Source organism: Bufo bufo, chromosome 6 (genome assembly GCF_905171765.1).
Source record: "Bufo bufo chromosome 6, aBufBuf1.1, whole genome shotgun sequence".
Classification (NCBI taxonomy): domain Eukaryota; kingdom Metazoa; phylum Chordata; class Amphibia; order Anura; family Bufonidae; genus Bufo; species Bufo bufo.
The window spans coordinates 61,403,210-61,428,243 of record NC_053394.1 but is presented as its reverse complement, the minus strand read 5'-3'; the positions used below and the strand labels follow the sequence as shown (position 1 = coordinate 61,428,243).

Here is a 25,034-nt window from a genome sequence, read left to right as displayed (position 1 = left end):
AGCCGTAAAGGAGGATATAGCAGAATTGAGACAGCACACAAGGTCTGATATGTTAACTAAACCAAACATTACCGTTCAGGAAATGTATGCATTGGAGAGTTTGTCCAATAACCCCGATCTCACCATTAAGCCCGCTGATGAGGGGGTGGGATCGTGGTTATGGACACCTCTCAATACATAAATGAAATCTATAGACAATTAGGAGAACCAGGTACTTCTAAACAGTTGGGGAAAGATCCAAGATTTGACATTGCCAGAAAAATTGAGGGATTGTTAAATATAGCAGAGGAAAATGGAATCAAAAGATAGACAACTAAAGGAATTCTTGACAATGAAGTCTCCAACGATGCATGCATTGCCCAAGATACATAAAAGGCTGGTGGACCGTCCTGGACGGCCCATAATATCCGTCCGAAACTCCATTTTTTCCAATATGATTTTTTTTTTTTTAGACAAAGTATTGAGAGAATATGCTATAGGTGCAAAATCATACCTCAGGGATACTGGAGAAATTGAGAGGGGTGCAAATCCCGAAAGGGGCAATATTAGCATCATTATATACCTCAATTAACCACACTAAGGGCTTACTAGCAGTGGAGGGCATGTTACAGAACTCGGAATATTCCATCCCAACGCGCAGATTTATAGTGGAACTATTAGAGATGTCACTCAGGAACAATTACTTCACATTTCAAGGGCAGTTCTATTTGCAGTTGATAGGCGCGGCGATGGGTTCGAATGCCGCGCCTACCTATGCAAACATACGTGTCTCCCCACTTCGGCCAGGTGTTGACGTGGTGGAGATGCATAGACGACATTTTCCTCATCTGGACTGGATTCTATGGATGCATTGATGGAGTTCCATCTATTTTTGAACTCCATTGATGAGGAGATCCAATTTACACTAACGGCATCCAAAGAGAGGGTACAGTTTTTGGATACTCAGATATACATAGAGGAAGGGCAAATACATACTGATTTTAATATTAAACAAACTGACAAGAATACACTGTTACATTTTACCAGTGGACAGCCTAGAAGGATGGTAAATTCTCTACCATACAGTCAAATGCTGAGAATAAGAATGTTGATCAGGCCCTACAGAATATGGAAGAGTCTTTCAGAAATAGAGGTTACCCTAAGAACTTGGTACATAGACATGCGATTAGAGCTAAAAAAATACAGAGGGAGGAGTTGTTAACAACAAAACAAAAACAACAAAGTGACAGGTTACCTTTTGTATCATCCTATAACGAATTAAGTCCCAACATTGAACGGATAGTGAGAAAACACTGGGGGGTACTGAGGTGCGGCTATCCGACAATAGCGGCCTTCAGGGATCCTCCAATGATGGCATATAAAAGAGCACGGAACATTAGAGACAGGGTAGTGAGCGCAAGGGTACCAGAAAGAGGTCAATTAAGACAAACGATTTTAAAAACTAAAACGTACAGGTAGTTTTCCTTGCTTGGGATGTGTTAATTGCAGACTCATGTACAAGGGGTCTGCATTCATACATCCAAAAAAAAAGGAAGATTTTTGATATTAAATTTGATATCACATGTGACTCATCTTGGGTCATATATGTATTGTGGTGCCCATGTAAAATCACGTGCTACATGAAGACCAGGTTAAATAACCACAGGCAATCAGAAATAAGAAAAAAGACTTACCGGTATCAAAACATTTCGCTGAAAAAAAACCATAAGGAGAGTGATTTAAGATTTATGATCTTGGATCACGTAAAACCGCTGGAAAGGGGCGGAGACAGGCCAGTGTTACTAAAGAAAAATGAACTTGGATGGATTTTCCGTCTGGATACGCTGAAGGCCTAAAGGCTTGAATGTTGAGTTCTGGGTAACTGGGGGCATGGTAGGCTAATGCTTTACATCCCATTGCTTGTGTTCTTTTGCATACGAATTATTGTACCAAGTGAATGTAATAGATGCTGCATATGGTTATTGCCCTGAAAGGGACGCTATACTATCATTACTTTACAGTTGGAAACATGGAATTGTTCTGCGGTTGGAAATATGGAAGCCGTTATGGTGGGACATATATTGGCTGAATACAAGATGACTGAATAGGGAAGATCTCTAATGGATGAAAAGTTATGACTACTATCTATTTGTCCACAAATTTGCCCCCAAACAAGATGGTGTGAATGAGATGCGCGGTACTCGGGATGGAGAGGTTTGAACATACGCATGATGCGCTGTGTTGTCTGCATATATGCGCGCAGCATTGTGGAGATAGACAGCGTAAGCGCTTAACATCGCGCCTGTTCCGTCTCTGCCCTGAGTGACGCCCATCCACTACACTTCATAGGGGAGGAGGGGGATAGATTGACGCATGCGCATATCGAATCAAGAGACGCGGAGATTACAGCGTGGAGTCTTACTGTTCACTATTGAGATCTAATTACCCTTATGGATCATGCGAAGTACAGCCACAATGCCCCAGCAAGGTCGTTTTTAATGTAAATGGCTCAGTTGGTTTTAAGCACAATGCACTTTATATAACTATGTCACTATTATAATATATGGACACTAAGATTAGTACTGCAGATATGGTAACCTATATGGTTGCTACTGACTACGCACATTGCACTTATGCTGTGGTTCACATTGAAGAGTGTTTTAGACTGAATGAATTGTAACATTGTTAAAAGGGCGTTCACAGTTTGATCAATTAGTACTGATTGATTTCATGATGTATAAATGTAGACACTGTTGCACTTTATAATTCACTTGGCTTGAAAAGGGTTCCGAGAGAGAACAGAAACGTTGCTGTATAACATGTGTGAATAAATAGTACATTTCACTTTTAAGGAGTGCCGTGGATTTTTGCAATTTGTCTACCACCCAGAATCGAGGGGTTACTACTGGCACCCACAACATTCGGCAGAATATGAAGCAGGATAAATGGGCGAATATGAAGATTTCCCAGACTGATAAGGGACAAATTGTGATTTCTAGATAGTGTCAGAACACCTCCAAAACAGACATGGGCACTAGGGAGCACGGATGAATGCGGGGAGAAAAAGCTGGCCCGTCTGGTTGGATCCTACAGTACTGTGACCAGGTTCTATCACAGCCAGCATTAACTTTTGCAGCACACACAGTACATCGCCCGCTTGCAGTGTATGGGACGCAGCAGTCAGAGTGCCCATGTTGATCCCTGTCCACTTCCTAAGGAGCCTACAATAGGCATGCAAGCGTCCGAACAGGAAGAATGTGGCCTGGTCTGATGAACCACAATTCCTTCTACATCATGCGGCTGGATGGGTGCATGTGCGTTGCTTCTCTGGGCAAGAGGACACCAGGGTGCACTAGACAAAACGGTGCCAGAGGCAGTGAGATGCACTAGGCAATATGCTGCTAAACCAAAGGTCAAGGAATTCAGGTGGATGTTACTTTGACATATCACCTACCTAAAAACGTACAGACCAACTATTCTGCCCTTCATGGCAATGGCCACTTTCTGCAGGATAATGTGCCCTGCCACACTTCAGGAATGGTTTGAAGACCATGACCATTCAAGGTAATTGTTTGGCCTCCAAATTTCCCAAATCTCAATCCACTTGAACATGTCTGGGATAAGTCCCACCTTGTAACTTAAAGGATCTGTTGCTAATATCTTGGTGTCAGATACTACAGAACCTATGGCTTTCAGAGAAAGGCCTTGTGGAGTCCATGTCTCAGAGGATTAGATGTTTTGGTGACAAGACCTACACAATATTAGGCAGGTGGGTTTAAAGGGGTTCTGTACCTTTTTATTACAGATGGATCCCTTTGAAAAGACCAGCAGTATCTGACAGCCTGGACCCCGCCAATCAGCTGTTAGAGATGGCAGCGGCACGACAACCTTCTCAGTTTCCGACAGGCCTAGTGGCCAGGATGACTGGCCTGCACGCGGCTACTTCAAAGGGGCTGAGCCATGTTCAGGCCAGCGATCGTCGTGACGTCATCAACCTATGAGAAGGCCATGGCACTGCTGCCTTCTCAAACAGCTGATCGGCAGGGGTCCTAGTTGTCGGACCCCTGCCGTTCAAATGCTGATCTATCCAAAGGATAGCTCATTAATAATAAAGAGGTACAGCACCCCTTTAATGTTATGACAGATCAGTGTATACAGCTAAATACTGGACACTTACCAAAACGGTCAACGTTAATGTTGTTTCTTAGCGGTCCGACCATTGATTCCCAGAGATATGGCAGGCCTGTGACTAAATACTTCCAAAGTGTTTGCAATGGTAGCCAAGAGTATATTCTGCACCTCTTCTCTGGATTAAGTAATACTTATGATTCTAGGCGAAAAGAAAAAAAAAAGAAAAAAAAATTAATCAGTTATATCACTATTCATCAATAAGCCACATACTGCACGACTGATATTGTACAGCGACTTTTAAAGGTGTATTCCCATCTCAGCCACTCATGGTCAATAAGCCCATCTCATGCTGTGGCCAGGGAGACCCGGAGATACGAACCCAGTGGGCTGTGCTACACTGTTTCTGTAACTCCCATAGAAGTGAATGGAAGCTACAGAAACCGCGTAGCACTGCCCACTCAGATGTTTCACAACTCTGGACCACTCATAAGATAGGTAGTCCTGAGAAGGGGAATATCCTTTAAATGGTCCTTGAAAGAAAGGGCCTGCAAGAAGAAGCTTAGTACCACCAAGCTCAACATAATTCCCTAGGCCTAGGTGAATGAAGGCTTGTATCCACATGCCGCAGATTTGCTGCAGAATTTCTGATAGAGGAAATGCATTCAATGCCTTGTTTTTTTTGTCTAATGGAGCTTAGGGATCTGATCTGAGGTCCAAGAAGAAATGGGGGTCTGATCTCAGATCTGAACATTTTTCTATTTTCCTCCTCTGTATCCTAAGTGTCTTAACTCCTTAAGGACACAGCCATATTTCACCTTAAGGACTTGGCATTTTTTGCAAATCTGACCAGTGTCACTTTAAGTGCGTGATAACTTTAAAACGCTTTGACTTATCCAGGCCATTCTGACTGTTTTTTCGTCACATATTGTACTTCATGACACTGGTAAAATGGAGTAAAAAAAAAATATTTATAAAAAAAAAATACCAAATTTGCCAAATATTAGCAAATTGCCAAGTTTCAATTTTTCTACTTCTATAATACATAGTAATGCCTACAAAAATAGTTATGCAGATCCAATCATACGGTTGTGTGAATGAGCCCTTAGGCAGTAGTCTGCTGTGATACTGACCATTGTAAGCAGACAAAAGCAACCGACACCGGATGGTGTGGGTTCAGCTACTGAGCCCACTCCATAACTGTACATGTGCAGATAAGGACTTTCCTCAACTATCTGTACTATCAGCAAATTAATTTTTTTTTTTAAAGCAACATGTATTTTTTTTTCTAGAGTTTGCCTATAGGTTTCTCTATAGGGATCAAAAGTACAATGAAACACTGTATATACAGATCACAGGTAAAGTATATACAGGTAAGTATATAAATGGACATAAGACAAAGACAAACTAAGCCTATGTAGTGCATCAGGGATTATTTAGTGTTGGGCAATGCATTTCTTTAGGGTAGGGATACTCACCTAGGTTTAACTTATCCAGCAAGCTGTTCTGGTAGACTGGTTACTGGATCCGGCCTAACCAGATAATGCCATTCACCACCAGACCCCATTGACTATAATGGGATCAGGACGCCCTCTGCCATAAGTGCTGGGTTTCAGCTGAACAAAAATGGTGCAAGTAAAGGTTTTTGTTTCTGAAAGCCGGCCGTTATGCTGGAAAGTGGCAGATCCCCTCCTGGATCCTAATATAGCCAATGGAGTCCAGCAGTGAACAGTGGGTATCTGTCTAGGCCGATCTGGTGAAAGCTTCCGCAGGGGTGTGAACCTACCCTTACAGGACTCTTCTAAACGGTAAATGTTGTGCACCAAAAGTCCTCCTACATGTTCTGGCAAAGGACAAGACAGCAGCAAACACAAATTTGCCACCACAAAGGTTTTATCAGTAGGATTATTTAACACTTGAAATCTCAGGGCTCTAGGGTGGAACACAGGGTTTGTACGTCTCCGGTATACAAGCTTCATAAGTGGAAAACACATCCAACGTACAATTATCAGCTATAACAACGTGTCAGGAGAGTCGAGAATTAGGGACTTGAGCCTATGTATTACCTGATGCAACCGTTACACATGTACTGCACACCCACTGGGAAGGGAGGCAATTACAAAGAACTAGAAAAAAAAAGACTGTTTAACCACAAAGTTTTACATTTACTAGTTAAAGGAAATGGGTCATCAGAAATTAACTATTTAAAGTCACATTTGTAACTTTTTTCTTTAGTTTTTTGTGAATTTTGTCACTAAAAAAAAAAAAAAAAAAAAAAAAAAAAAAAATAACCCTGCAGTTTTAGACTGACCACTGGGCCCAATATGTCGAGACTTGTTCCCGTACAGAACTTTTCAGTAGCAATGGCATCACAGCAGAATTACAATGACAGATATCACCTCTGCATAGAAGCACAGGAACCAAACCATTCACAATAGGCGATATCACAGCTCATCTACTCCCTCCTACCTCTGCACAGGTCACCAAGAATGCCTAGAAAACCTCCCCCAGAAGTCAATGAAGTCCTGTCGTTTTGTCTAAGGCCTATGTAGCTGCTTTCAAAGAAGAGGAAGTCTTGACATATTTTAGACCTAGTTCCGCAGTGTTAAAACTGCCAGATTGTAGGCTTTTTATATTTTTATTTCAGTATTCTTACATAGAAAATTTTAAAAATTTAAAAAGCAAGACGCATCTTCACTAGCTTGTATATGGAGTAACTTTGGTTGCTTTAAGGGTCCATTCAGACGCCTGTATGTTTCGGGTCCGGCATCTGTTCCAAAATTGTGAGGAGCAGGTGCGGACCCATTCATTTCAATGGGGCCGCAAAAGATGCGGACGGCACACGGTGTGCCATCTGTAGTTCTGTTCCACAGCCCCGTGTCGCGGACAATAGTCATGTCTATCATAGGGCCAGCCAGAATCAGTGTTCTGCGATCCGCAATTTGCAGACCGCAAAACGCTTACGGACGTGTGAATGGACCCTTACTTTGAGGCAAAAATTTCCATCAGAATTGTTCCCTTTTTTTTCAAGCCTCTACAACAGTTTTTTTTTTAAATAAAGTTTTCCTTCAAAAACCCACTTCAAGGAAAGCCTTCTGCCACTGACTGATCCAGCATTGCAGTGTGAGCTAGAGTGTCTTTTTTTTTAAATTGTTTATTTTATTGATTTTTTTATCAATGAAAAAATAGTACAGGTACATTGTCTCATGCACAATCGTAAGAGGCAATACAGGTACAATATTATGTTGCATAACGGTCAATATCAACAAATGTACATTAGTATACAAAACATACATGAGCTAGAGTGTCTATGACAGCATGAGAACCTGCAGAAGGAGAGCGGCTGGAGGGGAGAAGGGTCGTCTTTCAGAATGAAGTGCAGAACTTGTGATAAAGATACTTAATAGTGAGCATTATACACTGCTCAAAAAAATAAAGGGAACACTTAAACAACACAATGTAACTGCAAGTCAATCACACTTCTGTGAAATCAAACTGTCCACTTAGGAAGCAACACTGAGTGACAATCAATTTCACATGCTGTTGTGCAAATGGGATAGACAACAGGTGGAAATTATAGGCAATTAGCAAGACACCCCCAATAAAGGAGTGGTTCTGCAGGTGGTGACCACAGACCACTTCTCAGTTCCTATGCTTCCTGGCTGATGTTTTGGTCACTTTTGAATGCTGGTGGTGCTTTCACTCTAGTGGTAGCATGAGACGGAGTCTACAACCCACACTAGTGGCTCAGGTAGTGCAGCTTATCCAGGATGGCACATCAATGCGAGCTGTGCAAGAAGGTTTGCTGTGTCTGTCAGCGTAGTGTCCAGAGCATGGAGGCGCTACCAGGAGACAGGCCAGTACATAAGGAGACGCGGAGGAGGCCGTAGGAGGGCAACAACCCAGCAGCAGGACCGCTACCTCCGCCTTTGTGCAAGGAGGAACAGAAGGAGCACTGCCAGAGCCCTGCAAAATGACCTCCAGCAGGCCACAAATGTGCATGTGTCTGCTCAAACGGTCAGAACAGACTCCATGAGGGTGATATGAGGCCCGACAACCACAGGTGGGGGTTGTGCCTACAGCCCCAACACCGTGCAGGACGTTTGGCATTTGCCAGAGAACACCAAGAATTAGCAAATTCGCCACTGCGCCCTGTGCTCTTCACAGATGAAAGCAGTTCACACTGAGGCACATGTTGACAGTCTGGAGACGCCGTGGAGAACGTTCTGCTGCCTGCAACATCCTCCAGCATGACCGTTTTGGCATTGGGTCAGTAATGGTGAGGGGGTGGCATTTCTTTGGGGGGCTGCACAGCCACTCCATGTGCTCGCCAGAGGTAGCCTGCCTGCCATTAGGTACCGAGATGAGATCCTCAGACCCCTTTGAGACCATATGCTGGTGCGGTTGGCCCTGGTTTCCTCCTAATTAGGGGTGCACCGAATTACGCGCGGCCGAAAATGGGCCTAATCCATTTCGGCCGATATTGGTACATATCGCAGAAAATTATGGGGTTTGGGGATTTGTCACCCGCGCCGGTCCGGGCGGTTTACTTTAAGTCACTGCATCTTTATTTTACCTTACAATCGTGACGCTCCAGTAACAACTCTGCAGGCAGGCGGAGGGCGCGTAACGTCACTTACTCCACGTGACGCGCCTGCTCCGGCCTCCTTCATTCATAAAGTGGGCGGAGGCAGGTGCGTCACGTGAGTAAGTGACGTTACGGCCGCCCTCCCGTCTGCCTGCAGAGTTGTAACTGAGCGTCACGATTGTAAGGTAAAATAAAGATGCAGTGAGTGATTAGTCTGCTGTGAGCAGCAGGGCCGGGGCTGTTATGGGTAGGGGGATCGGTCTATGGGCACTGCTATGGGAGGGGGGATCTGTGCACTGTTATGGGAAAGGAATCTGAACACTGTTATGGGGAAAGGGATCTGTGCACTGTTATGGGGAAAGGGATCTGTGCACTGTTATGGGGAAAGGGATCTGTGCACTGTTATGGGGAAAGGGATCTGTGCACTGTTATGGGGAAAGGGATCTGTGCACTGTTATGGGGAAAGGGATCTGTGCACTGTTATGGGGAAAGGGATCTGTGCACTGTTATGGGGAAAGGGATCTGTGCACTGTTATGGGGAAAGGGATCTGTGCACTGTTATGGGGAAAGGGATCTGTGCACTGTTATGGGGAAAGGGATCTGTGCACTGTTATGGGGAAAGGGATCTGTGCACTGTTATGGGGAAAGGGATCTGTGCACTGTTATGCCCATAACAGTGCACATATCCCCCCCTCCATAACAGCGCCACCCACAGATGAATTTCATTCATGAAAAAGAATTATTAATAAAATCATTAAAAAAAAAGTATTTTAAAAGTATTTGGGCAAAAAGGCAGTTTCGGTTTCGGTTTTCGGACCAGAATTTTCATTTTGGTGCACCCCTACTCCTAAGTGCAAGACAATGCTAGACCTCATGTGGCTGGAGTGTGTCAGCAGTTCCTGCAAGACGAAGGCATTGATGCTATGGACTGGCCCGACCCGGTTCCCCAGACCTGAATCCAATTGAGGCACATCTGGGACATCATGTCTCGCTCTATCCACCAACGGTCACGTTGCACCATACAGGCACGTGGAGGGTCATACAGGCACGTGGAGGCCACACACACTACTGAGCCTCATTTTGACTTGTTTTTAAGGACATTACATCAAAGTTGTAACAGCCTTATGTGTTTTTTCCACTTTAATTTGAGTGTGACTCCAAATCCAGACCTCCATGGGTTGAAAAATTTGATTTCCATTTTTAATTTTTGTGTGATTTTGTTGTCAGCACATTCAACTATGTAAAGAACAAAGTATTTCAGAAGAATATTAATTATTAACTCAGATCTAGGATGTTATTTTGTGTTCCCTTTATTTCTTTGAGCAGTGTATATTGTCCTGCCCCACACACTTTATAACGAAGCCCCTACAAAGCAGGTCAACCTTTTAGTGCTCATCTGCCAATGCCATACATTTATAATGGAAGGGGTTAAATTGGTTCTGTACTAAACGACTGTCACGTCATCTTCTGTACTGTTCCTGGACCTCTCTGAAGTGAGACGCTAACACAACATGAAAGGTTATAAATACCTCATCGCACTCCGTGGACGTGTGCCGCTCCGCTTCCTGTGGGGCAAGTCCGCCACTTGGGTCTTTGTAGCTTTCGGAGTTGGGCCACGTCTGCTAGTAACTGCAAAAGCAGCTTGCTGATGCTGTACAGGGTAATTATTCCTCGGTGCTTTGTGACCGTGTGCAGGCTCCATCTTTTTCAGAATTTGACCCTATATTAGAAAACAAAGTCTCTTATAACACAAACTGTATACCTATAAAGACACCTCCCCAGATTCCCACCTTCACGCAAGTAATGTAAATCCATTGTACTGGAGTTTGCGTTTCTATTATACACTAATTACAATCCTTTACTAACAGGTTCAAGATTCTCTCAGTCAGTGGCTGGCAAACATTCTTAAAGGGGTTATCCCACGGCTATAAACTGCACCCCCCCCATGCTCCAAGCCCCTCACATTGAATATACTTACCTGTTTCCCCACAGCACCGCACCCGCTGGGGGTCAGTTTAGGAGCCTTGGATAACCCCTTTAAGTAGAGGCAAAGAAAATGAAAACCTCACATAAATGCCTAATTAAATGAGTTGCACAGGGATACTCTTGTCCGATCAGCCTTTGGGACATGGCAACTGGCAGCTCCACAGACAACTACTCGACACAATAGCTTGCATGAGACAGACAACTGCACGAGACTTGCAGGGTGATGTACAGCTACCTGTCTCCCACATCCAGATCAGACATGAGGACCCCTGGACAAGTACAATAAGAGATCCATGTATGCATGACACCTCTCCAACTCCTCTACTCCCATTCTGGAGGGTCACACAGGGATCAGGAGACCAGCATTCTGCCAAGACATGGAGTCCCTTTGACATAGAAAAATACATGTAAGCAGCCAGCAGACACAGAAAACAAGTACATGACCTGATGGTTGGGGCCGCAAGTTGGCCTGTACACCCCTGCTCTACAGTTTAGGTGACCATACAGCTATTAAAGGGGGTGTCCGCTTTAATTATATGGATACCTATCCTCAGGACAGATCATCCAATATCAGAGCGCCGTGGTCTGACTCCTGCTGATCAGCTGTTTGAGAGAAAGCAGTGCTTGTACCAGCGCTACCTTCTCATCACCGTTTACCTGCCGCTGTCGCAACCGTAGCAGTGAGCAGGTGTAATTACACAAAGCCGCCCCCATTCACTTCTATAGGATGGCTCCATAGTATTCACAGGAAGAGCCGTCCCACTGAAGTGAATTGTATGGCTTAGGTTTACTTACACTTGATCACTGCTGCAGAGAGGCAGGTAAACGGCGGAGTAGGCTGCGCTTCTACGAGCACTCTTTCTCTCAAACAGCTGATCGGTGCGGGAGTCAGACCCCCGCCATCTGGAGTTTTAATAATTTTGCACAATAAAAACCAAAAAAAAAAGCCTGGTAACTACTTTTTTTCTTTTAGGGACCTGCGTCAGGGCTTGATTTTTGCGGACAACTTGTAGTTTTCATTGGTATCATTTACGGGACATAACGCTTTTTGATCGCCTTTTATAGCTAATAAGCAAACAGCAATTCTGCTTTTTTATGGTGATGCTGAATGGGATTACATGATACTTGCGTAGCAGGGGTCATCAGCAGTGCCAAATATGTGGAGGTTTTAATTTTTGCAATTTTAAAAAGCTTTTTCAAAGAAGAAGAAAAAAAAATAATTTTATTTCTTGGAATGTAATGTAATACATTTTAACTTTTTTTTTTTTTTTTTTAACTCTTTAATAGTCCCGCCAGGGATTATAAAAGGTGTTTTTTGATCACTTAAAATACATTGAACTATTCCTATAGAGCAGTGATGGTGAACCTTTTAGAGACCGAGTGCCCAAACTGCAACCCAAAACCCACTTATTTATCCCAAAACGGCAATTTACCCTGAATACTACAGTCCAATAGTATATCTTCCATGTACTTTATCATTTAGTTATAATAGCCTGCCTACATTCAGTGCACTGCCTGTGCTGTACATAGCTCACCCTGTGCTGATGAATGGCAGGAAAAGTCTAAGGCATATTGGTACACCACAGACTTTCCAGGGTGTGGGTGCCCACAGAGAGGGCTCCGAGTGCCGCCTCTGGCACCCGTGCCAGAGGTTCGCCACCACTGCTATAGAGCAATTTATTTTAATGTCAGTGCTATATTGACATTCACCAGCAGGATGAGCCAGAGAGGCACGGCCTACTGGGACACTAGAGGCAGGCCTGAGGCCTTTACTAGGCTTGTGCAAACACATCTAATAAGAACGCAGCGCACCAATGGAAGTCTGCTCCCTCTAACAACTTACATGCTGCGAGTGCCATTACCGCTGCATGTAAGGGTTTTAAACACAGATCAGTGCTCCTACGGTCCGGGCCGTTATAGCAAGACTGCAGCACTCATGGGGGAACCAAGCCCCCACTCTCCATTGCCACGTGGACCAGCCTAAGGATACTTTCACATCTGCGTTTGGTGCGGATCCATCTTTTATCTGCACAGACGATCCGCACCGATAATGCAAACGCTTGTATCATTTCAGAACGGACCCGTTTGTATTATCATGAACAAAGTAAAAACGGATCCGTCCTGACCACCATGAAAGTCAATGGGCGACGGATCCATTTTCAATTGCACCATATTGGTGTCAGGTGAAAACGGATCCGTCCCTATTGACTTAGGCCTCATGCACACGACAGTATTTTTTTGCGGTCCGCAAAAAGCTGTTCCGTGATCCGTTTTTGTTTCAGTGAGTCTTCCTTGATTTTTGGAGGATCACCAGACATGAAAAGTGAAAAAAAAAAATCTAAGTCAAGTTTGCCTTGCAAATGATAGGAAAAAAACGGACGAGGATGACAATCTTGTGTGCCTCCGTGTTTTTTTTCAGGGACCCATTGACTTGAATAGGTCCACGTAACCGTTGTCCGTGAAAAAAATAGGGACAGGTCAAATTTATTTGACGACTGGAAACACGGATCACGGACGCGGATGACAAACGGTGCATTATCAGAGTTTTCAACGGACCCATTGAAAGTCAATGGGTCCGCGGAAAAGTCACGGAAAACGAACAACGGACACAGAACACAACAACGGTCGTTTGCATGAGGCATTACATTGTAAGTCAGGACGGATCCGTTTGGCTCCGCATCGTCAGAGCGGACACCAAAACGATGCAAGCAGCTGCTTTGTGGTGTCCGCCTCCAGAGCGGGAATGGAGGCTAAACGGAGGCAAACTGATGCATTCTGAGCGGATCCTTATCCATTCAGAATGCATTGGGGCTAAACTGATCAGTTTTGGGCCGCTTGTGAGAACCCTGAAACGGCAGTGTGAAAGTAGCCTAAAGCTCCTTAGTGACTGTCATAAAAAGGCATATTGGTGCTTTAACTATGCCTTTTATCACTGGTCAAGTTGAAGATCCTTTTCAACACAATTCCCCAGTATATTATTGGAGTCAATCCCTTTAAATGAAGGCGCAAGTATGAAAAGGTTGCAGTGAACTGGATATGTCTGCCACCTCCATGCTAACATCAGCAGAAAACAGGCAGCCTGCATTCTGTAAGCAGAGCTCTAAACAGACATTCACTGCAACCGGTACACCACCTCATCTGTACTAGATGTGACTATATCAGACTCTAACATCTCTGCTATTATGAGTTACTCAATATTAGACCTGAATATTATGAAGTCTCATTTCAATAAAATATACCTTTGAGATGGTCTGCGTTGTTCAAGGCTGGGGCTGGGCAGATCACAGAAGGCGTGATGCTGGAATCCACACACACTGAACTACAAAGATTTTTAAGAATTTAGGATTTGGACAGGAGTCCTCGAGATACACTGCTGAAGCAGTTAGCCAGACACAAGGCTGCGTAGTTCTGCACCACCGCATTCTCTTCATTTTTCACAGCTTCCATTAACGGCTTGATTATGATTAAGTTTTTCTGGAGCTGCATGAGGGTTGACTATTGCACAGGCAGCAAAGGTGTGAACCCTCATCTGAAGGACTTGCCATTCCTGGTTGGTTTCCAACACAGTCATCTGCACTTGTTGCCTTTTTCATCTAGCTGCTGGTAAACGTTAGGCAATGGCCCTCAGAGGTGCTGTCGCTTCACTGAACACTGTAGTTACCTAAGAAGGCACCAATAATATACCAATTTATTGTCTTAGCTGAACAGAACACAAACAAAACTCAAGTAATGATTATTACAGGGCCAAATAGAAGAACACAAGTGCTTTCTTCCAAAAACAGCACCACACCCGTCCATGTGTTGTGCTCGCTATTGCAGCTCAGCTCCATTGAAGTGTATGACTGCAATACTACAACACAACCTGACAAGTGCAGCATTGTTTTGAAGAAGCATTGTTTATAATCCTGGATAACTTTCGGAAAAAATGTATACTGGTTGAGAAAAGCTAAGCAAATAGTAATCATGGCCTAAATTGATTTTTATAAAGCAAAAGGAACTCAACTGGTGACCCAGGCTCAAATCAGGACCAAGCAGACCAGCTGCCAGGCTTTTATTTGGATGGGAGCAGCATTTCTAATCAGAATGGTCTGGGATTTTAGGGTCTGCCCTGGTTTTCCTTATTAGGCTACGTCTACACGACGACATTTGTCGCGCTACATTTTTGATTGCACTAATGTCGCGCGACAATTTTTATAATGGCAGTCTAAGGAAGGCAATCTCGAATGGATTTTCTGCGACTGTATGCGTTGCAGTCGCAGCATGTTGCAGTGCGACACCATAGACTGCCATTATAAAAATTGTCGCGCGACATTAGTGCAACAAAATGTTGCAGTGTAAGTTGTGCCCTATTTGTCGCTGCTCCGGTCACTGTACCCGACATATTTGCCAGCTTTTAGCAGGACAAAAGACTAAAAAAAACACTACATGGAGCGTTTTTTTGTCCAGCCGAAATCAGGCATATATGCCAGAAAGTGCCGGATAAACACCGGATCCCATTATAGTGAATGGGGAAAAGGCTGTGGCTAAAGTTCCTCTGTTCAAACCGGTAGAGGTGAATATGGACTAAGTTTGCTAAGTTGATACGATTACATTTACGTTGGTATTCACCACAAACCTTCACTCTATCAAGGTTAATGAACCGTTACCAAAACAAGTTGCCTACCCCTGGATCCTGTATTTCAAGCATCCGTTATGCACATGTCACTTTCGTTATTGCCGTTTCCATCAGAGATCCGGACGCTAACACGGACACCAAATGTGCATAAGGGATGCTTAAAATACAGGATCTTTTTCTTATTTTTCTGTTCTTCTGATTGATCACAAGAATGGAAAAATAAATGGTGACTTGAACCTGGCCCAATAAAGACTTAATTTTTTTGGCACACCTTCCCCACCCCCAAACATACTCACCAGTTCATTAGCTTGGTCTATTGTAAATACACTGCAGTTTACTTTGCTGCCGAATGTCTATGTTTGCTTCTGCAAGCGTGGAAATCAGCTGGATTGCAATCATTTTGCATCCGGTGAAAGGAATCGCTATTTCATCATAATACAATTGTTCAGACAAAACAGCAAGCAGTCAGTGGCTGGACAGCAAGGGTAACTGTTTGCACTCCTATTTGGAGAAAAAAATAAGATTACTTATAATTTATAATTAAATGGGACACAACCCCCCACTTCCTTTACATGGTTGCACAAGGCCAACAACCAGGTAGCCAATCTTCTTAGTCTTTCACATCTCCCGTGAATCCGGAAGAGAACAGCCTGCCAAAAGGCACACAAATGCATCGAAGAAAGACTGATGCAACCGAAGGATCCTGCATACGAACGGAAGATGAGCAGGTGAGGCTCAACTGCCAGACAGGAATAAACTGCTAGCCTCAAGTCAGGGAAAGAGGAGATGGTCCACTTGGAAATAAGAACCAGGGAAAACTCAGACCTAATCAGCCCACATTCCCTTTAAAAGGAGGGAAGGCTAACATTGTGAACCTAAGGCTCCTGGATCTAGACCGAGATATTTGGGTCATAAGAAAACCTACACCTCAGGAATTTACTCAGTTGAGGACCGAGGGACAGAATTGGGATCTTTCAGAGGAATTCCAACGAAAGAGGTGGAGAATTCTGAATAGACAGGAGAGGAATATCTGAGCAGAGCCGCGGTAGGAGAATAGCTGGACAGTCAGGCAAGGCCATCCCTGAAAATGGATAAAGGAAAAGCATCCTAAGCACTTAGACACTTTACCAGGAAAAAAAAAACGAAAAAAAAAACGATAGTCTATGCAAACGTTCTGGAGGGGGAGGCATATGTAGATAGACTCAGATACAGACTGTGCCCAGATGCGATCCCAAGGGGAAATAGGAGCGGAGAGAAGCCTGGATAGTGTCCTGGAACAATGTGGTGTCAATCAGTCTACTAAGGAAAATGCCTGCAGTGCTTAGTGACTCCATCACAGAAAGGGAGAAGTGCTCTCTGCAAAGTCCTCCAAGGATAAGGCTGGAAGAGAAGCCCCTGAACCCCTCTCCACACTCTGGTGAGAGGAGGATGCCAGCTATCTCAGGAAGGATTATGCTGCAGGAGCGAGCGTACAAGTGGCAAGAGCTGGTGGAGAACCAGGTCAGAAGCCAGGCTCTGCCCTCTTCACCCAACAGCCAGGGGGAAGAGCCTGAGGATAGGTCATTAGTATCAATCCCTGGAAAACCCCTTTAAGTCAGGAGAGCAAAAACAATTATGACAAATTCTCTTTAAAATGGTCTGACTTGTACATTTTACACTGCAAACCACCATGGGGAGTTCTTTCACATCGCAATTAGTTTAACAAATCATTCATTACCTTCTGAAAGCAGGCCCACTCGCAGATAACAAGGGCCACGCTGATCCTTTGTAAGCTGACTTGGAGTTCAGATGAAAAAGGAGCAACTGCGCTAATGATTCAGCAGGCTTTATTTCCTGAGACGCGGTATTGACACAGGGATCACAAATACAACAGCATAATGATCCCAGCAGCCTGGAAGAAGGAGATCGAAAAGCAGCTTATTGACAAGGAGCACAGCTGAACAAAACTAGTCAATGCTGTCAGGTCACCGACCCAGGATTTAAATATTAAAATATATGATATCAAATACTAAATCACACAACAATGCTATAAAAGCAACAACTTTAAAAAGGAATCTGTCACTAAAAACCGTTTAATAAAACCAGTTGACATTGAGAGATGTGCCCTTGTCAGCTGAATTTAATGGTGTTGAACCCATCTTGATAGTGGCTGCACTGTAGAGAAAACGGTTTTTTTATATGAAAACCAGTCCCTGGTGCAACCATGCTGTTGCACCCAGAGATCCATGCTCCCCTTCCTACAGGCCACGCCCCCCACCCCGATGACAGAAATGGCCAGGCAGTGATGATGTAATCAAGCCTGGCTGGATTCCAGGTGTTTGCATCAAATGTTGGCTGTGGTTTTATGCAGAGGTATTAGTGAGATTCCCTTAAAGATTTCTCCACATTGAAAGAATGCAAATGAGCTCTTAAGCTCTGTCGTTAATGCTACCAGATGTAAAGGCAGCGATCCTATAAGTCAATGTTCGACCTTTTAAGAGGCCTTGAGTCATGACTTGGATAATAAATAAGCCGGCACCTCATCTGCAGCCAGCTGTTTCAGGGTGAGAGTACTGGGTTTTCAGAGCAGAGAGTACTGGGGTTAACTGGGGAGAGGCCTAGGTCAGGATTTGGAGGTTACTACATCTCCTTAAACGGCGTGAGCAGTCTTCTAGGCAAGGTGATGCTCAGGGTAGGTCATTATCACATTGTGATTTTTTTTGGGAGAGGAGGGGAGGGGGGCACACAATCAGCTGTTACAGGGAGCCGCCTCACTCACCGGAGCTCTGGTGAGCACAAGCCGACTCCCGGCAGCATTCCAAACAGTGCTGTAATTTGGTATTGCAGCTCAGTCCCATTCACTTCAATGGGGCAGAGCTACAACTAGGCCATATGACCGATGTAGGACGACGTCACATGGCCTACAAAGTGGTGGCTGCGCTTACGGAGCATCGGCCACTTCCAACAGCTGATCGGCTGGGTATCGGACCCACCAATCTCATATTGATGACCTATCTGAGGATAGGTCATCAATAAAATTTATGGGATAACCCCCTTTAATACAACTAAAAGAAATTAATTCGCTTTTAAGCTCTGAATAAAAAGACTTTGATGGCGTTCAAGCAGACACCTTCTATTGAAGTGTTAAGATGCGTTCAGTCAAGTAAGATTAGCGGCAAACAAAGCACAATTTGTAATATTGCCCACTATCCAATAAGCACATTCAAGTCTGAAGGGGGAAATTTAAAGCACTATACTGACTTAGCAGCAGCCAAACGGGTGCGGGTCACCAGGTAATCCCTGGTGGCAGAGTCTTCGGTCACACTGTCCGAGCCAGCAATAAATTCCTGTGCAACCTCTCTTGTTTGGCTCTGGCCTTGACGGAGTTTCCCAGCAGCTTTTTCCTAGATCAAAAGTAAATTAAATGTGTATAAATTTTTCTTCAAATATTAACAAATTAAAAGTAGCATTGTGCATCTGACGGGTTGTGTGCATTAATTATATTCTTTAAAATGTGTAATCCCCTATTAGCGAGAGTGGAGAAGTGCTGCAGAGAACATGGCATGATCATGTGTAAAGCTACCTGCACACATTACTGGGGTATTTCTGTAATACAGTACCAGCAAAGTATACAAGATTTCACAAACTCATGTACTCGCGTTTTCATTGTGTGCGCCTATTGACCTGCCATGCGAAATGTCAAAATCGACAGCATATCAATTTAGCTGTTCTTTTGTGCAGATTTCACCTATTCAAGCAGAGAGATCTGTGGTAAAACAGCAAAATTTATACCAAAAACGTCAACACGTGGCTTTGGTGTGGAAAACGCACAGAAATCCATGTGGAATTTCTGCAAGAAAGCCCTTGTGCAGGGGTTAAAGGGTTAATTCACAAGAGGCAGGTTTTTTTTGCAGAAATTTGACTGTTTCATTCATTTAAATTGAGAATACGGAAACCATGTGCTTGCTGCTAAAGCAATCTCATTCAGATGAATAGAACGGATTTTCAGTCGCATGAGACGTCCTCTTGGACACATTATGAAGTGATTGACAGTGATATAAACCCGCTTTTTTATGAAATAGAGCCACAGGGCATTTGATAAACTCACTTAGGATTCAGTGTTTTACAAGGGACATCGCCATATGTTTAGCTTATAGGGCTCATTTCTGATGACAGAATCCCTTTAACCACTTCAGCCCCCCTAGCTTAAACACCCTTAATGACCAGGCCACTTTTTACACTTCTGCACTACACTACTTTCACCGTTTATTGCTCGGTCATACAACTTACCACCCAAATGAATTTTACCTCCTTTCCTTCTCAGTAATAGAGCTTTCATTTGGTGGTATTTCATTGCTGCTGACATTTTTACTTTTTTTGTTATTAATCGAAATTAACGATTTTTTTGCAAAAAAATGACATTTTTCACTTTCAGTTGTAAAATTTTGCAAAAAAAACGAGATCCATATAGAAATTTTGCTCTAAAATTTATTGTTCTACATGTCTTTGATAAAAAAAAAATGTTTGGGTAAAAAAAAAAATGGTTTGGGTAAAAGTTATAGCGTTTACAAACTATGGTACAAAAATGTGAATTTCCGCTTTTTTGAAGCAGCTCTGACTTTCCTAGCACCTGTCATGTTTCCTGAGGTTCTACAATGGCCAGACAGTACAAACACCCCACAAATGACCCCATTTCGGAAAGTAGACACCCTAAGGTATTCGCTGATGGGCATAGTGAGTTCATAGAACTTTTTTCTTTTTTGTCACAAGTTAGCGGAAAATGATTATTATTTTTTTTTTCTTACAAAGTCTCATATTCCACTAACTTGTGACAAAAAAATAAAAACTTCCATGAACTCACTATGCCCATCAGCGAATACCTTGGGATGTCTTCTTTCCAAAATGGGGTCACTTGTGGGGTAGTTATACTGCCCTGGCATTCTAGGGGCCCAAATGTGTGGTAAGGAGTTTGAAATCAAATTCTGTTAAAAAATGGCTGGTGAAATCCGAAAGGTGCTCTTTGGAATATGGGCCCTTTGCCCACCTAGGCTGCAAAAAAAAGTGTCACACATCTGGTATCTCCGTATTCAGGAGAAGTTGGGGAATGTGTTTTGGGGTGTCATTTTACATATACCCATGCTGGGTGAGAGAAATATCTTGGCAAAAGACAACTTTGTATAAAAAAAACTAGATTTTTGTGAACTCACCTGTAAATCTCTTTCTCGCTTTATTCATTGGGGGACACAGGACCGTGGGTATAGCTTGCTGCTGCCACTAGGAGGCGACACTAGGCTGAAAGCTGTTAGCTCCTCCCCTGCAGGCTATACCCCCTCCAGCCTGGAGAGAGTATTATCAGTTTGTGCTTCAGCAGTAGGAGAAACAGTACCGAAACAAAAACACAACCAGTAAGGACCACTGCCCAACAAAAAAACCAAACCGGACACCAGCCCCAAACGGCAACTCGGACCCACTGGCCTCATAATAAAAGAAAAAATGGGTGGGTGCTGTGTCCCCCAATGAATTAAAGCGAGAAAGATTTACAGGTGAGTTCACAAAAAACTCGTTTTCTCGATCATATCATTGGGGGACACAGGACCGTGGGACGTCCTAAAGCAGTCCCCGGGGCGGGAAACAACCACTGGCCCAGAACAAAACCAACTCCCTCCGGTAAGACACTACACTGCGGCCTGCAAACTCTGCGGCCAAGAGCAGCATCCGCGAGGCGAAAGAATACACTCGGTAAATTTCATGAAGGTGTGTAAAGAGGACCAAGTCGCTGCCTTACACAATTGAGACGCCGAAGCGTGGTGAAGGTGAGCCCAAGAAGCCCCGACCTGCCCTGGTAGAGTGAGCCGTGATACCGGGAGGAGGAACCTTGCCCTTAGAGCGGTAGGCCTCTGGCAATGGCCGATCTAATCCACCGAGCAAATCGTCACCATCGAGGCTGCCAAAACCTTTACGAGGACCTTCCGAGATTACGAACAGGGAGTCCGTATGTCTAAAGGGGCCACCACTGCCAGGTAGATCCGCAAGGCCCGTACCACATCCAGACGGTGGAGAGCCACCTCCCTAGATGAGAAGGCTCAGGGCAAAAAGAGAGCAGAACAATGTCCTCATTAACATGAAACGCCGACACCACCTTCGGCAGGAAGGACGGCACTGTCCGGAGTACTACCTTGTCTTGATGAAACACCAAGAAGGGCTCTTTGGACGAGAGAGGCCGCCAGTTCCGACACCCGCCGGATGGAGGTATTGCAACCAGAACGCAACTTCCATGAAAGCATGCGAAGGGAGACTGATTGCAGAGGTTCAAATGGCTCGGACTGGAGCGCTACCAGCACCAGATTCAGGTCCCAGAATGCAAACGGTGGCCGATAAGGGACTGCGGTGTGAGCCACTCCCTGTATGAAAGTCTTGACCGGACCCAACACCGCCAGTGTACGCTTGGAAAAAAATGGAAAGAGCAGAAACCTGACCTTTCAGCGAACTCGGAGCTAGTCCAGCTCTAAACCCGCCTGAAGAAAAGCCAGCACCGTAGGGAGGGAAAACTGCCTGGGAGGAAGATCCCTGTCCTTACAGAATTTGAGGAAAGATTTCCACGTCAGATAATAGATCTTGGCGGAGGAGGGCTTCCTAGCCCTAATCATCGAGCGAACAACTGCATCGGAGAAACCTCTTTGCTTCAACAGGAAGTTTCAATAGCCACGCCGTTTAAAACGTAGCGTATTTAAACCCTGGTGGAAGACTGGGCCCTGTGAGAGCAGGTCGGGCCTGAGTGGAAGGGGCCACGGCACGTCTCCCAGAAGAAGAATGAGCTCTGAGTACCAAGCTCGACGAGGCCAGTCTGGGGCGATCAGAAGCGTCTGAATGCCCTCCATCCTGATTCTGCGTAGGATCCGAGGTAGAAGCGGTAACGGAGGGAACACGTACAGAAACGTAAAGTTGTCCCACGGAGCCACGAGGGCGTCCACGTCGTACGCCATCGGATCTCTTGCGCGAGACAGAAAGCATGGGAGTTTGTGATTTAGCCTGGACGCCATCAGATCCACTTCTGGGCGTCCCCACCGGAGACAAAGGTCCTCGAACACCTCCGGATGGAGAGACCACTCCCCCGAGTCCACCGTCGTTCGGCTGAGGAAGTCCGCTGTCCAATTGTCCACACCCGGGATGAATATAGCCGAGATCACCGGAACATGGGCTTCCGCCCACTGCAGAATCCTTGCGGCCTCGTTCATCACCGTCCCGCTGCGAGTCCCCCCTTGGTGGTTGATATAGGCAACCGCTGTAGCGTTGTCCGACTCTATCCTGACCGGACGGCCCTGCAAGTAGGGGGTCCAATGGCAGAGGGAGAGGTAGATGGCCCGGAGCTCCAGTATATTGATAGGTAGTTTGGACTCCGACAGAGACCAAACGCCTTGGGCTGTCCGGGTACCGAAGACCCCTCCCCAGCCGCTGAGGCTGGCGTCGGTCGTGACCACCGTCCATGACACTGGAAGGAAGGACTTCCCCGAGGACATGTGGTCCGGTACCATCCACCAGCCCAGAGCCGCGCGCACTGGGTGGGACAGAGAGATCCTGAGGTCCAGAGAATCCCTGGACTTGTCCCAGGAGGACAAAATGAGCCTCTGAAAATCCCTGGTGTGGAATTGGGCGAATGGAATCGCCTCGAAGGAGGCCACCATCAGGCCCAGTACTCGCATGCAGCTGCGAATCGACACCCTGCGGCGCTGAATGAGCAGACGCACCGTCCTCTGAATGGTCCGATCTCTTGTCCAGTGGTAGACGCACCACGGCAGCCTCGGAGTCCAGTGTCATGCCCAAGAATCTGATCAGAGTGGTGGGAGACAGGCGATGACTTCCTCAGGTTGATAATCCCACCGAAGCGAGTGAGGGTGCTCATCGTAATCTGAAGACTCTCTTCGCATTGAGCCGCTGTAGGTGCCTTGATTAAGATGTCGTCCAGATACGGGAGAAGAGTAATGCCTCTGGACCGCAGAATCCCCAGAAGAGGGGCAAGAACTTTTGTAAATACTCGTGGAGCCGTCGCCAAGACCGAACGGCAGAGCGACGAACTGGTAATGAGCTGCCTGGATGGCAAATCGAAGAACCGTTGGTGGGCTGTGGTGATGGGGATGTGGAGATATGCATCCTGGATGTCTAAGGACACCATGTGCTCCCCTTTCACCAGTGAAGCAACCACGGAACGAAGGGACTCCATCCTGAACCTTTGAACCCGCAGATAACGATTCAACAGTTTTAGGTCCAGCCCTGGCCTCACATCGCCCTCCTTTTTGGGGACCAGAAACAGGTTGGAATAAAAACCCGTAAACCGCTCCTCCAAGGGAACAGGGGAAATCACCCCCGTGAGAGAAGTGACTGGACTGCGTGCAAAAGAGCCGCGGCCCGGATGGGATCCCTCGAGGGCTGGAGAGGAAGAAGCGGTTGGGGGGAAGAGACCTGAACTCTATTTTGAAGCCCGAGGAGACAACCTCGAGCGCCATGCGTCCGGAATATGGGCGTGCCAAATCTCCTGAAACAGGAGAAGACGCCCCCCCCACCTGTGAGGGGTGGGGACAAACCTTCATGCTGAAGGCTGCTTACCTGGGGCTGTGCGAGGCTTGCTGAGGCCGCGGACGCCAGGCCTGCTGGGGCTTAAAGGACGGTCCTTTCCGCCGATCCTGATTGGGCGGCCCGCTGCTGAGGTGGGTGCTGAACGGAGTGCCCGAAAAGCGGCGAAAGGGACTGAAAGAGAGAAGATGAAGTTCTGGACTGAAAAGGCCGCTTTGCCCTGGGTTGGGGCAGATGGGTGCTTTTCCCACCCGTAGCCTCGAAATAATCTCATCTAATTGGACCCAAATAGCCGAGACCCAAGAACGGAAGCCTCAAACAGGGAGCGCTTAGATGAGGAATCGGCTTTCCAGGCCTTGAGCCACAACTCCCGGCGGATGGAAGTGGCGAGAGCTGAGGAACGGAGCGATCATAGTCCCAGCATCCAAAGCCGCTTCACAGAGATATTTCCCTGCCTGAGAAATTTGGAGCGCTGACGATTGAAGTTCAGCGGGAGGGAGGTCGGACGCTATGTCTGGTTCAAATGGAGGGACCACTCCGAACTGCTTTGGCTACCCAGGCAGAGGCGAAAATCGGTCGCAATGCCGAACCGCTCGCCGTAAAGATCGACCTTAGAGAGTGACTCTATGCGGCGGTCCACTGGATCCTGGAGGGACGAGCCCATCGCCACCGGGATGGTAGTGAATTTTGCCAAGCGAGCAACCGGTGGGTCCACCTTCGGTGGGAGGACCATTTGTCCACGGACTCGCGTGGAAAAGGGTAGAGTAGGTCTAGGCGTTTCGGAATAATGAAACGCAAACCTGGCTGGTCCCAAGCCTTCGTGACAACGATAGAAAAATCGTCGTGTAATGGGAACGATTTGGGGTTCTGCTTTGTACGCAGGAAATGACCCCCTGTTGGCTAGTGGAGGGAAGGTCCTCCTGAACCTGGAAGGTGTCCCATATTGCGATAATCAGGCTATCCACCATGGATGCAATTTGAGAAGAGTGCTCCGGATCCATATCTGCATCGAATCCCCAAGCTCTCCTTCTGACAGTGCGTCGCCTAAAGGGGAGGACGCCTGTGAATGGGATCCAGGAGCAGGGGGGGATGCTGAGGCGTCAGAGGAGGAATAGTGCCTGCTCTGGGGCGCTTACTAGGAAGTCTACCTCTGGTTTGTGCGCTATGCGACTGTGCGGGTTGCGCGGTGGT

The 25,034-nt window shown here is 45.8% G+C and overlaps 1 protein-coding gene across 1 annotated transcript in view; it reads right to left on the bottom strand.

Moving 5' to 3' along the window:
- The window catches only part of BTAF1 (B-TFIID TATA-box binding protein associated factor 1), a 96,663-nt gene that overhangs the window by 25,305 nt on the left and 46,324 nt on the right, over positions 1-25,034 (bottom strand). Inside the window, 13 exon segments of the mRNA XM_040438270.1 lie at positions 4,157-4,234; positions 4,237-4,309; positions 7,402-7,450; positions 10,225-10,348; positions 10,351-10,389; positions 10,392-10,415; positions 13,921-14,144; positions 14,146-14,342; positions 15,593-15,643; positions 15,645-15,797; positions 17,014-17,069; positions 17,072-17,187; positions 18,537-18,679. Coding sequence (XP_040294204.1) covers positions 4,157-4,234; positions 4,237-4,309; positions 7,402-7,450; positions 10,225-10,348; positions 10,351-10,389; positions 10,392-10,415; positions 13,921-14,144; positions 14,146-14,342; positions 15,593-15,643; positions 15,645-15,797; positions 17,014-17,069; positions 17,072-17,187; positions 18,537-18,679 — 1,327 coding nt within the window.